Raw genomic sequence first — 16016 nt, forward strand, 5'->3', positions numbered from 1 at the left:
CGGAAAGGATGATCTAGCAATACCGACTATTGATGACGACGTCACGTTAGTGTATGACAATCGCCAGAAAGCTGACTACTTTATCTCGTTTTTTACATTGGTATTTTCTACTCATGCACACACGTTCGCGAATTTTCCTAGAAGTTGTGAAGTTACTATGGAAAAGGTCATGATTAGTCTGAACGGAATCGAAACTATTTTAAAGAAATTAAATCCTACAAAAGCCTGTGGTCCAGACGAAATACCAAATGCTTTGTTATCATCATGTGCACGCTCAGTTTCAAAATATTTATATCTGCTGTTTACTAAATCGATTGAGCAGGGCTGCCTGCCCTCTGATTGGAAAAGGGCAAATATAGTACCTGTGCACAAATCTGGACCACGAAATTTGGTGACCAATTACCGTCCTGTGTCGTTAATATAGTACAGTGTGCCAAGTGGTGGAACATGTTCCTTTCTCTAACATAATTAAAAATTTAAATGAGAATCTCCTGCTAAACAATTGCCCGCATGGTTTCCACAGTGGATTTTCCTGTGTCACGCAACTCACAAAATTTACTCATGATCTGGCAAGTGTATTGGATAAAGGCGGAACAATCGATTGTATATTTCTTGATTTCAAGAAGGCTTTTGATGTTGTGCAGCATACTTTTTAATAGAAAAGTTGTCATGGTATGGGTATTGACATTACAGTAATCAATTGGATAAAAAATTATCTGCAGCTTAGACATTTGAGGGTTGTTGTATAAGGACAGAAATCGGATGAGGCTGATGTCACTTCAGGAGTACCACAGGGATCGGTGCTTGGCCCGGTGCTCTTTCTGATTTATGTGAACGACATTGTTGGTAATAATAAATCTTCTGTGCACATGTTTGCAGATGACTGCATATTGTATAGAGTTACTAATAATTTAAATGATTGTGCAACATTGCAAGGTGACATTGACAGGATCACACAGTGGTGTTGAACATGGCATATGAACCTTAACGTAATAAAACGGTGCACATGTGTTGAACTAAAAAGAAGAAGAAACATTTTCAGTCTAATTATAACATTAATGGTATACAACTGTTGACTGTGTGAGAATTTAAATATTTGGGAGCATATTTCACCACTGATTTATCTTGGGCACGTCACATTGATTACATCACTGCCAAAGCATGTCACGTTCTAGGTTTAATGAAAAGAAACGCAAAACAATTTCTATTCAAAGCGAAGGTTCCACTCTTTCCAGTGTCCAAGCAATACTTGAATATGCCAGCATGGTTTGGGATCCTTGCACACGAGTGAACATAGACAAACTGGAAAGAGTACAGAGTAAGGCTGTATAATTTCTATTTAAAAATTACAGACGAAATTTTATATCATAAGAAGCCAACAAACACTGACACCAAGGACGACATAGGGGAAATTACTTGTGCTTAATAAATGAAATAAAGAAACAATAAATTAATGGAAATGAAAGTGGATGAAAAAACAACTTGCCGCAGGTGGGGTATGCTCCCACAACCTTCGCATTTTGCGTGCGATGCTCTACCAATTGAGCCACTGCAGCGTCGTTTCCTCATCCACTTTCTTGGGTATTTATGTTTCCTAGTAGAACCCTGGGAGTGTTAGCCAGCGCCACCACTCACAAACCTTTACGGCGGACGTGGAACATCCTTTCTGCCGCAGGCGTCACGAGAACGTGATCTTTCTGGGTGAAGGCAACAGGTCAAGAAACCCACACTTGCTACCTGAAGGCATCAATGTTGCCAGATTCGAGACCCTCATTATGTAATGAACGAAAAGAAAGGGGGTTAACCAAGGGGCCCGATTTTTATTAGTCATATCATAAGAAGCCAACAAACACTGACACCGAGGACAACATAGGTTAAATTACTTGTGCTTAATAAATTAAATAAAGAAATGATAAATTAATGAAAATGAAAGTGGATGAAAAAACAACTTGCCGCAGGTGGGGAACGATCCCACAACCTTTGCATAACTGAACAATCGCACAACCTTCACAACCTCCGCCATAAAGGTTTGTGAATGGTGGCGCTGGCTAACACTCCTAGGGTTCTACTAGGAAACATAAATACTCAAGAAAGTGGATGGGGAAACGGCGCCACGGTAGCTCAATTGCTGGAGCATCGCACGCAAAATGTGAAGGTTGTGGGATCATTCCCCACCTGTGGCAAGTTATTTTTTCATCCACTTTCATTTCCATTAATTTATCGTTTCTTTATTTCATTTATTAAGCACAAGTAATTTCCCCTGTGTTGTCCTTGGTGTCAGTATTTGTTGGCTTCTTATGATATGATTAATAAAAATCGGCCCCCTTGGTTAACCACGTTTCTTCTCGTTCACACGAAATTTTAGTGTGACAGAGGCCAAAAAGAAAATTGGGTGGGACTTGCTACAAAAACGACATTTAATTCATAGATTAAAACTGTTCCACGATATCTTTCATTCAAGAACACGTATCAATAACACGAACTACTTGCATTTGCCCGACTATGTGTCTGTGAGAGCTGATCACAAACTCGAAAGTGAAGGAAACTTTATGTAAAACTAATGTGTTTAGTAAGTCCTTTTTTCCCAATACAACTCGAGATTGGAATCGGTTACCAAGTGATATTGTGAACACAAATTTAAATGAAATGTTTGTGCGGTCACTTCATGATGTAATATTATAGACATGAACATGTTGTGGGCGTTTTATATCCTATGCTGCCTGAAATTTGTATCTTTTTTCTTTTATGTAATACCCCCCCCCCACTGTAATGCCTATCGAAGCTGCTATGGGTACTTTGGTAAATAAATAAATAAATAAATAAATAAATAAATAAATAAAGTAACCTAAAGAATGGCTGCAGATGTCATTTAGCAGGGCAAGTAACAAATGTCGCTGCACTCCCATATTTGAAAAAAAAAAACAAAATTCATAGGGAAAGGGAAACAATAGAGGCTTATTACATTACAAAGGAAGGAGATAAATGTCTAAGCGCTCCCTTTCTTACCTTGTCAGAAAAAGAAATGGCTTTCTTGCATGAAAGATTATGCTGTCGCTGATTTTGCAGATGTATTTGCGACTTGTATTCGCATGTCTATGCTGGAAAAGATATAAAATGGCTGAAAAATTTCAAATAAACTTCCAGTTGGTAGTCAGCACTTTGTCTGTGGTATTTGTTTCCTCGTGTACTTGTGTTATTCACGCTGTTCAACCTCAGTTCTAAATATGAACCAACTAGCCCTCATCAAGATAATAACGATCATCATCATCAGCCTGGTTACGCCCACTGCAGGGCAAAGGCATCTCCCATACTTCTCCAACTATCCCGGTCATGTACAAATTGTGGCCATGTCGTCCCTGCAAACTTCTTAATCTCATCCGCCCACCTAACTTTCTGCCGCCCCCTGCTACGCTTCCCTTCCCTTGGAATCCAATCCGTAACCCTCAGTGACCATCGGTTATCTTCCCTCCTCATTACATGTATTGGCCATGCCCATTTCTTTTTCTTGATTTCAACTAAGATGTCATTAACTCGCGTTTGTTCCCTCACCCAATCTGCTTTTTCTTATCCCTTAACGTTACACCCTTCATTCTTCTTTCCATAGCTCGTTGCGTCGTCCTCAGTTTAAGTAGAACCCTTTTCGTAAGCCTCCAGGTTTCCGCCCCGTACGTGAGTACTGGTAAGACACAGGTATTATACACTTTTCTCTTGAGGGATAATGGTAACCTGCTGTTCATGATCTGAGAATGCCTGCCAAACGCACCCCAGCCCATTCTTATTCTTCTGATTATTTCCGTCTCATGATCCGGATCCGCCGACACTACCTGCCCTAAGTAGATGTATTCCCTTACCACTTCCAGTGCCTCGCTACCTATCGTAAACTGCTGTTCTCTTCCTAGATTGTTAAACATTACTTTAGTTTTCTGCAGATTAATTTTTAGACCCACCCTTCGGCTTTGCCTCTCCAGGTAAGTGAGCATGCATTGCAATTGGTCCCCTGAGTTACTAAGCAAGGCAATATCATCAGCGAATCGCAAGTTACTAAGGTATTCTTCATTAACTCTTATCCCCAATTCTTCCCAATCCAGGTCTCTGAATACCTCCTGTAAACACGCTGTGAATAGCATTGGAGAGATCGTATCTCCCTGCCTGACGCCTTTCTTCATTGAGATTTTGTTGCTTTTTTATGGAGGACTACGGTGGCTGTGGAGCCACTATAGATATCTTTCAGTATTTTTAGATATGGCTCGTCTACACCCTGATTCCGTAATGCCTCTATGACTGCACAGATTTCGACTGAATCAAATGCTTTATTGTAATAAATGAAAGCTATATATAAGGGTTGGTTATATTCTGCACATTTCTCTATCACCTGGTTGATGGTGTGAATATGGTCTATTGTTGAGTAGCCTTTGCGGAATCCTGCGTGGTCCTTTGGTTGAATCCTCATCAAGATATTACTATCTATACCATTAGAAAGAAGGCTAGTTTGCTACATCATCATGAAGTTTTTCCTTTATATATAGTGCATACATGCGTGCATGTGTGTGTGTGTTCACAGTTAAAATTAAAATTAAATTGGGGGGTTTACCATACCGAAAATGCACAGTGCATTGTGAGCAGCACTGTAGTGGGATAGCCTCTAAATAATCTTGACTACCTGGGGTTCTTTAATGTGCACCCAAAGCACGGTACATGAGCATGCTTGCATTCTGCTCACCTTGGAATGTGACTGTCACGACTGGGATCGAATTTGTGACCTCCTGCTCAGCAATGTGACACCATAGCCACTGCACCACTGTGATGGCTACGGTGAAACTAGAATAATATTTAGGCTAATATTTAGGCTAATTTAGAATAATACATATTATTAGCCAGCCAGCATCACTCCAGCTAATGTGTCTTTTCCTGTATTGTCAGGGCTCATAGAAATTTTTTAAAAAATGTAAATAAAACGCCAAGCACACTGGCGAGAACAAAGGAAATTAACAGCTTTTAGACAACTGAAAAAGAATAACAGGTGAACAGCTGGAGACAACTCAAAATAAACCTCAAATGTGGATGGCAGAATCCTGGCAATGACAAATTCGAGGGGGTGAGCTGGCTTTGGCATCGCCAGGAGGGGCTCAGCCCTCCCTGGAAAAGGTTGGTGGGACAGTAGTTGACACTTATGGAACAAATATTCAACATGCTCTGCACCCTTGTGGAACAACATTATTGTAAAACATGGGTATTTTTACACCAGTGTTCCACAAAGTTCAGTGCTAGGACCATTGTTTTTCATCTTATATATGAATGGCTTACTGTACACACAAGAGTATTCTAATGTACTGATGTACTCGACGGTACATGCATTATAATTACAGCTAACAATCAAAGTGGTCTTGAAGCAAATGTTGAATTAGAAAAAGCTGCTCAATGTTTCCCATATAATCGACAAAGTATTAACACTAAAAATAAAGAATTGCACCTTTGGCTCCAGATGGAAATCGGTAAACACTAATGTCATAAAGATAAGAATAAGTGGAACTGAGATCTAACAACGAAATATCTTGCAGTCACGGTAGATAATCACTTACACTGGCAACTGCAGGTTTAATGTGTTGCTCTAAATTGGCTGTAGAATGTCATGCACTAATTAAAGCTCTTAATTACTTTGATACAATGACACTACAAATACTTTAAAATACTTTATTTTTATTCATTCATAGTCACCTCTTGTGTTGCATTGAGTTTGTAGGGGCACATACCAAACTTATCTGGATCTGGTAAAGTGACTGTATTACCGTGCTGTGAGAATTGTAGCCAACTTGAAACATAATGACCCTAGCAAACCTTTGTTCTACAGATTGCAGTTGCTACCCTTTGGCCTTTTATGTAAAATGACATGTATGCATTGTTGTCTATTATAATCAAACTTTTCATGTGTTGTTTCATGTGCCTTCTCATAGTACTATACAACAAACATTTAGTAATTTGAATGTTCCTCTCGCTAATAATGTATACGGTGAATGTCTACTTCATTTTATATTTTTCAAGTACTTTAACTTGGGATGACCATATCTGCGAAACTCATAAAAAATTGTGCAAAACTGCGGGTATGCTAAACAAATGTAGACATATCATTCCTCAACGTATAAAACTACTACCATATAACTCGTTAGCCCTTTCCCAGTTATCCTACGCCCACCTAGTATGGGGCACAACAACAAAAACTAATCTAAGCCGACTGTTCCTACTTCAAAAGAAGTTTATGTGAATAATTGCAAACGTCCCATATGATTTTCACATGCAGCAACTCTTTAAACAATTTAATGTTATAAATGTCCATGATTTTTATAATTATCGTTTACTCCAGACATACTGCTCGGCCACAAAAAAGAACAACTCTTTTTACAGCGAGATTTCAGAGTTAAGAGAAAATATTGCCGTATACACTATGCGTCACCACAATATTTGGCACATACCTACTCCTCAAAACAACTATGCGAAACGATCAATCGCTTTTACTCTTCCAGCTCTGCTCAATAATCTTGCCAACAAATCTGTAGATGTGTCACAGTTGTCTAAAAAAGCAACGCGAGATCAGTTCCTGTGAATTATGATGTATTTATTTATCTATTTTCATATATTTTGCTCATAAATGTGAAGCTTTCTTTTGTATTTTGCAAAATGCTTATGTTCCGTTGTGCAATCATTGTCCGTACATCTGTATGAAAGTAGTCATTTGTATGAAAATTGTTTCATAACTACTGCTGTTGCTGCTGTGTAAAGGGGCAGCCACCTCATCAAGCTACTAATCTCAGTAGCTTTTTGTGGCTACTCCTTCCTTGTGTATTTGTTCAAGGAGAATAAAAATTCAATTCAGTTTCCATGGTATTAAAACCTAGAACACAATTCGTTTTGTAATAAAAATGTCAAACAATTATTTAATGTACTAAAATAAACTTCTTAGAACAATTAAGAATCTGACGTAAATAATATATATATATATATATATATATATATATATATATATTTTTTTTTTTATTGTATGTTTATCTCTTTGTTGTTTTTTGTTTTGTTTATGCTTTTGGGGGGGCTGTCTGTACTGTATGCATGCAGAGCCAGAGCATGCACTTTCTGTATATTTTATTATTGTCCAGTGTTGTTTATTCCGTCTGAAATGCATTTGTATAGATTTATTATTATTATTATTATTATTATTATTATTATTATTATTATTATTATTATTATTATTATTATTATTATTATTATTATTATTGTTTTGGACTCAACTAGCCTAGAGCTATGGGTCCAATCAGTGTTCGCAAACTCTGTATAAGCAAAAGAAAAACAATAATATACAATCAATAATTCCTGGACAGGCATGCGCTTTCAAAAGAGAATTGGCTAAATCTGAAACTCGTGATTGACTCTTTCAGGCACTCAGTTGATCACAAGTTGAACAGATTTATAACAACTGACTGTTAAAGAGCTTCACAACTGTCATTTGTGGCTGTTTCTCTTTCTGGCCTCGGAGATTCTTTGGCAACTTGAAAGCTATGAGGTGGAAGACTTGAGATACTTCTCTTGTTCTATCACCAAAGTTGCGATATCATCAAAACAATGTTCCTGGTCTTAAAGAGATACTGAAATGATTTTGATGATGTTGTACAAATGTACTGAGTCATTAGGATCGGTCCTTCTGATCATTAAGTGCTGCATTTAAACACTCTGCATAGAGTGTTTAAATTAGAGTGCATTATAAGGTTTTAAGAATGTGCATCGCTAACGATTGCAGCAGCACCACTCCCCTTAGTTTTGAGCTGCCCCATTACAATCTACATAATTAAGCACAATTGAAGTCAATTGTGCGAGCTATCCAATTGCCTCCCCAGTTTGCTTCATCGATAATTTTTCCACCTTCGAACAAATGTTGTTCATAATAGTTAGAATGTTCGTTAATTTGTTTCCTTAAGGGACACAAAAGGCAAATATTGCAAATATTAAGTCAAGCTTAAGTGATAGATTAGTGCTTGAGATATTCTATATCTATATCTATATTCTATATCTACATCTATATTATCACAAACAGAGCTTTAGTAATGAAGAAATTGGGGTAAGCGCAGCATAGAATTGGGGACTCCCCTGGGACATTCTAGTACTAGCCCAATTATGAAGGCACTCCTCGTTATAATTCTGTCACTAGTACTCAACAATTCGTAATAAAAGATTGCTGTATTACATTATAAGACGAAAGATAATGCTACTTGTCCAGTTCTATTTGATTTTTAGAAAAAAGAACTCATTGACGTTAACGATGCGGGCTGTCAAAAGGTTTCGTTTTCGCTCGACTCTATGCCACCCACGTTTTCGCGCTTCAATAGTTTCATTTTCATGCAGTGCTGCGCTGGTTTTGCTGGCTCGTGAAACTCGTACAAACTGCAAGTAGCAGAGGATGCACTGTCCATGTATGGTTGCAGGATTCCCGAACGGTCTACGCCATTTGACCAAGAGCAGTTGCTGTGGCTAATCCAATGCTTTGTTATGGCTCGATTTTGCCACAGGGCTGCATTTCACACTTTGCACAAAAAATTGTAACACCACCTCTCAGGCGCTGTTTTGCTCACTGACAGAAAAGGACGATGATGGCATATGCAGCATCACCACTCCCTCACTCGGGAGCGGGCCATTTGCATTTCGCTAAAGGCATGCGAACCCTGCAGATGCAATTTTCTCGTCAATTAAGTCTTTTCTTGCACAAAACAAACACTGCCAGGTTTCTGGAATGGTATTCTAATAGTCCATGTCGGTTTAGCATTTGCCTTTAGTGTCGCTTTAAAAGGAAGTAACAAAAAAAGAATACACAATGCCAATTTATCACTACACTCAAGCACTTCCAGCACACAGCAAGTGTCACCTGCTTATTTTACAACATGCTCCGTGTTGACGCAAGACGCGCAGTCAGTGTCGATCTCGAGGTTTCTTTTCGCGAGGACCACGAATCACCCTTGTTGTGTTGTGATCTGCAAACCTAGCAATCGGTGACATGTCAAGCTGTGACGTCATGTCCCTCTGTAAGGCAGCAGCGCATCTGGCTATCGGTATCTGGTCAGTGCCAGGATCTATGCATTTGCGGCCGTAGCTTCATATCGGAGGATTAATACCACAATAGAGAGTTTTCCCATGTCCGGTGTTCCGGTAAACACAGGGGAACTGGGTGTTTGCCAGATAGGTGGATGCGCAAATGTGAGTGGCCTGTAGCGGGTGCAGCCACCTGGTAGTATAGAGATTCACCAGTGACACACACAGCTGATATAGCAGTAACCAAGTGTATTCTACTTTGCTGTTGGTGTAAATTTTCGGCAGCAGCATAATCATGAACACATTGTCTTTTTTAATGTTTAAAATGTTTTATACTTGGTTTCAGTAATATTAGCTCTATGTTTGGCTGATTAAGCTCTGTGCCACCAGGTGGCTGCACCGTGCAGGTCCCTCAGGCTGCTTACGTTTACACTAAAGCCCCTTCATCACAGAGATAGTAGCATGGAGGGGCATTATTTAATGCCTCCGGCCATCTGTCAAAAGGCCCAGCCCACCTGCATTTACCAGAATACTAAACAACGCATGCTGCTTGGATAGCTCTCGCTGGGGATCGATGGCCAGGCAGCTAGTGGAGAGGTTGGAGAGGCCTCACGCACGCTGACTCTAAGACACTGGAAGCAGACAACACGGTGTCACATTATCATGCAGAGCCACATCATGACATGAAGCTTAGCCCCGATTTCTCGGCAGACGAGTTGTGGAGAAAAAGCATGGCAAAGAAAGTGGGTAACTTGTAATGGTCTGTAGCTCTTTTAATATGACATGCATCACTTAGCATGTGGCATGATAATTTTACTGTAACTGTACCCTACACATTTACAAAGTTAGTCCCAACCATTTCAGGGACTGTCTAAGTGCAAATTGTTGTGGTTGAACTTTTGGCTGCTTCTTTGGTTGTATACACTTGTGCTGGGGGAATGAAGCTTTGTGTCTTAACTTGTAGTGCTTTGCTTTGTTAACTTGCAGTGCTAACTGTAGTGTATTTTCACCACCTTTCTTCTCATAATCAGTCTGGCATACATTGCCACAATTCTCCAGGTTCTTTGCAACTTGTTCTGTCTTGGGAAACAGAACTTTATGCGTAAACATTGTTCTTTGATGTCTGCCATCACAAAACCGAGAAAGGCAGCAACAGAGGCGTAAAAGAAAGCAGTGCAATGAGCATACAAAACGCAAGGACGATAGTGTAGTGCGTGCTTAGTGGCACACGTTAATTTGAACTTATCTTCCACCTTGCTACGTTTGGGTCCCCTCCTACCTAAAATCAAGCCTATTCACCTTGTTCCTTATCAGCTGAATTCGGCCTTTTATTAAAAAATTTTTCTTTGCTACTGTTAAGGCATTTACATTTTACCATTGATTTTTTATATTGCCTGACCATCTACTGAATACTTGGTCCTTTGTTGTTGGGTGCTGTCAGCATGTGGCTAGACAATCTTTATAATTGCGGGCTTGTTTAGTATTTTTCGGTGACTAGTAAATAACAGCCTGAGATCTACTAATGTCCTAGCAAATAGTAGCTCTCAAATATAGTGTTTCAGATGTATCGCTGAACAGCATACTGGTCTTAGTTATATATACTAATCTGTTTATTTCTGTGGCACTTATGGAAATTCCCACAATTTCCCTATTTTAAATATTGTGTGCTTGCAATCTATGCAACTGTTTTTTCTGCTGATTGGCCAGGGCTTGCTTGGTGGCATCACTCAAAACTGAGAGCAAAGCACAGTCAGTTGTGAAGCTGGTGGCCACCAACCTGATCGCCAATGGCCGCACATGGGATGGTGTCCAGCTGCTATGTCTCATTGGCAAGGGTCTTGATGCCTGTCGCTACCTTCAGGCAGCTGGCCAATGGGAGGACTCAGTTTGGCTAGCAAAAGTGAGTCTGTAGGATCATTCAGGTACATGATGTATTCACTTTACCCTGCCCTTCAAGATGGCTGCACCAATAGTGTACAGCGATGACCAGAGTTAAGGTGAATGCATGAGCACATAGCCATGGATTTATGAAGCGTCAGTGTACTCAGCGCGGCTGCTCTTACCAAGTTGTCCATCCAACAAGCGTTCTAATTAACAAGCATAGTGGCACACATGCACAGGCCAACATGAACAAATCTCACTCAATGACTGCAAACACTCACTGCCACAACACTGGCGTGATGAAGAGCACAGGCAGAGGGGAGTCTCCAAAGCTTGAGATTACGCAACCTCTAGCACTAGCAAGATAACTTCTTCTTGGGAGCGTCTTCTTGGGTGAGTTAGTGTTTACTGTAAGACATAATTTTTGTAGCACAAAAATTCAGAATAGGAAAAACTAGTGAAAGGAAAGTGCAGACAGAAAGACGGGAACAGGAAAGCATCAGAATAAACAGCTGTGAGTGTAGCGGCTGTCTTTCACTAGTTTTTCCTTTTCTGAATTTTTGTGCTGCAAAAATCATGTCTTACTACTACAGCACTAGACCTGTGGGAAAGCAGTGCACATGAAGCCACCACTTATCTCAGCTCAACCACTTCCTGCCACTGATTACCCCCAAAATAGGCTGCGCGAGCCGTGTATGCGCTCAGCCACGCTGACAGCTATGTGCAACCACAGCCGGGCTAGAAGAGGATACGCATGCTACCAGAAGTCATCTGTTAGGTTCTGCTCCCATGGTGCTGACATTATGGTCAGGGTGGGTTTACTTCTTAAAACACAACATAGCTATTGATCAGAATGTACAAAGTTTTTTTGTACACTCCCTTCTCGTGTGTAGTTTTCTTTTTTCACACAAGTGCACACACTGGATTTCAGACTGACTTTTCAGCGAAGCTTGAGTAGCACTCTGAGATTTTCTTTTTGAACACCATCTATGCAAATATTCTCATTCATTACTGTACGAAGCACACGGAGGCTCCAGCTTCAGGTCGAGGTGCACAACTACGTTAACGTGCTTACAGAGCGAAGCTGATCGAACATGATAATCAAGTATGAAGACACTAGTGAATGTTCCCCAACCTGGCAACTATTGCTGCAGGAGCCTAAAAAATGCAGAATGAAAGGAACCAGGTGCTTGCAACAAGCAGTCAAAACAAACGCTCCCTGAACCCCAATAGGTGCATACCCGTTTTCACATTTGCAAAGCCACGGTTTTCCCACATAACATACAAAAAGCAATATTAATGCATAGCAGTATTAATGCCACCAAATCTGCATACTTTTTGACGTTATCAAACTTGGATCTTAGATCTTGGAAACCAGAAACAAGGCACATATTTTGTAATTTCAGGTTATCTTATTTTTTATTTGCTCTTGGTAATATTGGGAAAAATTGCTATTTATTCTTTCCATTCACACTCCTTGATGTGCTTGTTTGAAATTTCACTGAAGAATTCTAAAAAAATTTTAAGTGATTACTTCCGCTTTAAAGCTTCCATTCAAAGTACCAAATAAGGTTTCAGTAGGATCGATAGTTGGGCAAGTTGGTATGGTTACATAATTTTGTTGCAGTGCAGAAGGACAAAGGCATAGACGAGATACACAGTACGAGTACTGACTCTCAGCTGAAGATTTAATCAAATACGATCGTATATAAGTGATTGCAACATACACAGAATCCAAAGGAAGGCATGGTCAGATACAAATGTGAAGGTTAACAAAATATAAAAGTTGAAAGAAAGCAAGAATCAATTATCGAACAATTGCCTGAAAAGGAAAACCACAAAGGCAAAAGAAAAAGATTATGTAGGGGTGAGCACTCACGCTAAGCTGATATGCATATTCCTTGTCCGACAGCGAAACCGAACCCTGTCTGACGTATGCGTCCCCCATTCTTTTAATATGGAAAGTTTCGATTATTTTGTAAGTTGTTCGGCATCCATGTTAGAAAGGACTTCTGATCTTGGTGTGCATTGGTGTGCAGCCTCTTGTGTGACCAGTGTGACGTTAGATGCGACGCTGCAACAAAAGTATGTTACTGTACCAACTTCCCCACTCATTAGAAGAAAACTCGAGCGGCGCGATAATAGACAAGATGGTTGCAATGTAAGACACTTCACAACGTTTGTACCTTGTAAGACTGGGATTGTTTACCAAATTCCACTCACATGTGGAAAATCATATGTGGGACAGAGTGGCAAGTGCCTCAATATCTGATCAAAAGAACACAATCATTAAAGAAGTCTAGTGCATCGCATCTAACGTTGCACTGTCACACATGCGGCTGTACACCTATAGAAGTCCTTTCTAGACATAGATGCCAAACAACACAAGAAATCATCAAAAATTTTCATATTACAAGAACGGAGGACGCATTCGTCAGTCAGGCTCCGGTTTCCTTGTCAGACAAGGAATATGCATATCTGCTTAGCACATGCGCTCAACCATACAATGAGCTTTTTTTTATTTTGCCTTGATGGTTTTGATTTTTCTGGCAATCTTTTTATATTCGATTATTGCTTTCTTTTAACTTATATGCTTTGTTAACCTTCATATTTTATCTGACTACGCATTTTTTTTTATTATATGTGTGTTTCAATCACTTATAACAATCTTTTTTAATATCTTCAGTTGGGGGGGGGTGGAGTCACCGCTCATCCTATGTATCTCATCTATGGCTTTATCCTTTTGCACAAATGAGCACATATCTGGAGGTAAGGGAAGAGTTAATAAGTTTTTATTATTAAATGGGATATCACACACATCATAAGCTTTCATGCTAACACTCTTTCTTGGCTGGCACTCACATTAGTAATACCAGTGAAAGATCACAGACCTTTTAATGAAAAAAATGTCATTTTTCCTAGAAATTTGTTATTTATTGTACCTCAAAGCCCTCACGAGGCATTACATGTGGGGTATGTATGTACAGTCGTCATCAGTATGAAAGGGAAGAGGAAATTTTTTTTAGATGGCCGTAACCCATGATGCATGAGTTCAAATCTAGGAACTTGATACTTACGAATAAGTTTTCCTGTTGAACGTTTAGTATCATTGAACACTTTTATGGAGTGCATGTTTGTTTAGCGTCTACTGGTATTTGAAAAAATGTGGGTGTTGCCTTTCACATTGATGACGACTGGTAGTAAATACTTCAATGTCTTCAGTTATGAACAATGCCATATTCTTTTACAGTGCACTCTCAGTGATGCTGCTAGCTGCGAGGTTATTAGCAAGTGGGCAGAGCATTTGATCCAGCTGAACCAGAAGGTAAACAGTCACTGACAGCCTTCTTTCAATTTGTCAACACAATGTCTACAATTTTGCTACAGGGCAAAGCGGTGCTCGTGTTGCTGAGTGTGGGCCAGTATGCTCGTTGTCTCCAGACTCTCCACGCTGCGCGAATGGTGGAAAGAGCTGCCCTCTTCCTTGATGCTTGCTTAGAGCATGGATCGCTGCCACGAGAACACTGTATCCTTCGTGTCTGTCTGTACTTTCATCAGTGGTGTTTGCTATGTTGATAAAATTGCCACAATTAAATTTTTTTTGTGACACTGGACAAGCACACATAAAGGAGATTACAACACCCATACTAGTATCATATTAAGAAAAAAATATTTGCAATAGATGACTCATGTTCACTCAGTGTCCGTTAACTTGACCAAACTATTCCAGAAACGCACCAGAAGTAGATGAGTTGTCAGCAACCCTACAATGGTTGTAGTAGCACCTCTTTTCTGAAGTTCTTTATGCATATAAAACAATTTCATATATCTAAAAATAAGGCAACAATTTAATGGACTGATTAGGAACACGGATGACACACTTCTGGTTTAACGAGTAAATGGAGGATAACAGCTGATTTTACTTAGTCTGGAAACCATTACTGTGTGGTGATGTAGTCATAACTAATGTCTTGGTTTCTTGGACAGGTTACAATAGCTTGATATCATTGCTGCATTAAACTCTGAAAGCATCTCCAAACACTGGTCTATACAGCCAACAAAAGAAAAGCGGACCCTTAATTTGTGTTAGACAGCCCTTTTGAGCGACATAGCTGTGCTATTTTGAGTCGCTCAACATGTACCAAGCTAATTTTCAATTTCTAACTCCCGTCTTTAGCAGCAGCTTCAATGAAGTAATGTTGCTGAAGTGGTACTACTCATCAGGCCAGTCAAGACCACTGCTTCAAATAATGCTCTTTATTGTAAACACTACTTGTGATGTTAGCTGAATTTAACACTGCTTTGACGTTTCCTAAACTTTTCCATCCATCACTTTCAATCATTGTAAGCCATAATTTTTTTAATTATGTCAGTACCTACTCTCCTTGTTCTACACTTTTTTGTGCCTGTGCTATGTTCCAGCAGTCGGACAGAAATCATATAGGAAAATATGCTAAAGTAACAGCAATTAATCAGAAATCTTGCTAATATATTCAAGTCTATATGCAAATATAGAAGCTGACAAATCACCACAGAATTTTAAGTTGATATTTTGCTGTAGCACAAGGCCAAGCAAAAGTATTTTAGGGGCTTTAAAAGGCAGTTACATCTGTTCCAGATTGCTATACTGTTCAAACATTTTTATGCTCCATGTCCAAAAATCAGTCAGCCACAGTATCAAATATCATAAAGACCTTGAGCAGGCTCAGCATAGCTTAGGTATTTGGAAGCCAGAAGAACCCACAATAGGAAAGAGTAAACATGTCATAGGTGCAGGGAAGAACACATGGCATTGTAGGTAATGGCAAGGCAGGAGAGTGTTCTGTGTTACATTGGCTTTGCTTGAAATGTTAAATGGTGTAGTGGTGGAACAGCTGCACACTATCTAATCATCATCATGGAGGTGAACGGAGTGGCCATAGCCATGGATATAGCCAAAGCCCTCGATCCTCCATTTGCTGTTTTCGCTCTTTCGTTGCATTTCTCCCTGGCAGCAGTTTCAATGTTTTGTCACTGTGTGGTCTCATTGTTTGTATGTCTGTAGTGCAGTACTGTATTCTTCGTGCTAC

General features: G+C 39.6%; 1 protein-coding gene across 1 annotated transcript in view; it reads left to right on the forward strand.

Annotated features, from left to right (window-relative positions):
• The window catches only part of LOC142565900 (WD repeat-containing protein 11-like), a 293411-nt gene that overhangs the window by 275485 nt on the left and 1910 nt on the right, over nucleotides 1-16016 (forward strand). The window contains exons 22-24 of the mRNA XM_075676487.1: nucleotides 10774-10966; nucleotides 14198-14272; nucleotides 14335-14473. Of these exons, the coding sequence (XP_075532602.1) occupies nucleotides 10774-10966; nucleotides 14198-14272; nucleotides 14335-14473 (407 nt within the window). The remainder of the gene's footprint in view (nucleotides 1-10773; nucleotides 10967-14197; nucleotides 14273-14334; nucleotides 14474-16016) is intronic.

The sequence above is a fragment of the Dermacentor variabilis genome, unplaced genomic scaffold (assembly GCF_050947875.1).
Source record: "Dermacentor variabilis isolate Ectoservices unplaced genomic scaffold, ASM5094787v1 scaffold_12, whole genome shotgun sequence".
NCBI lineage: Eukaryota > Metazoa > Arthropoda > Arachnida > Ixodida > Ixodidae > Dermacentor > Dermacentor variabilis.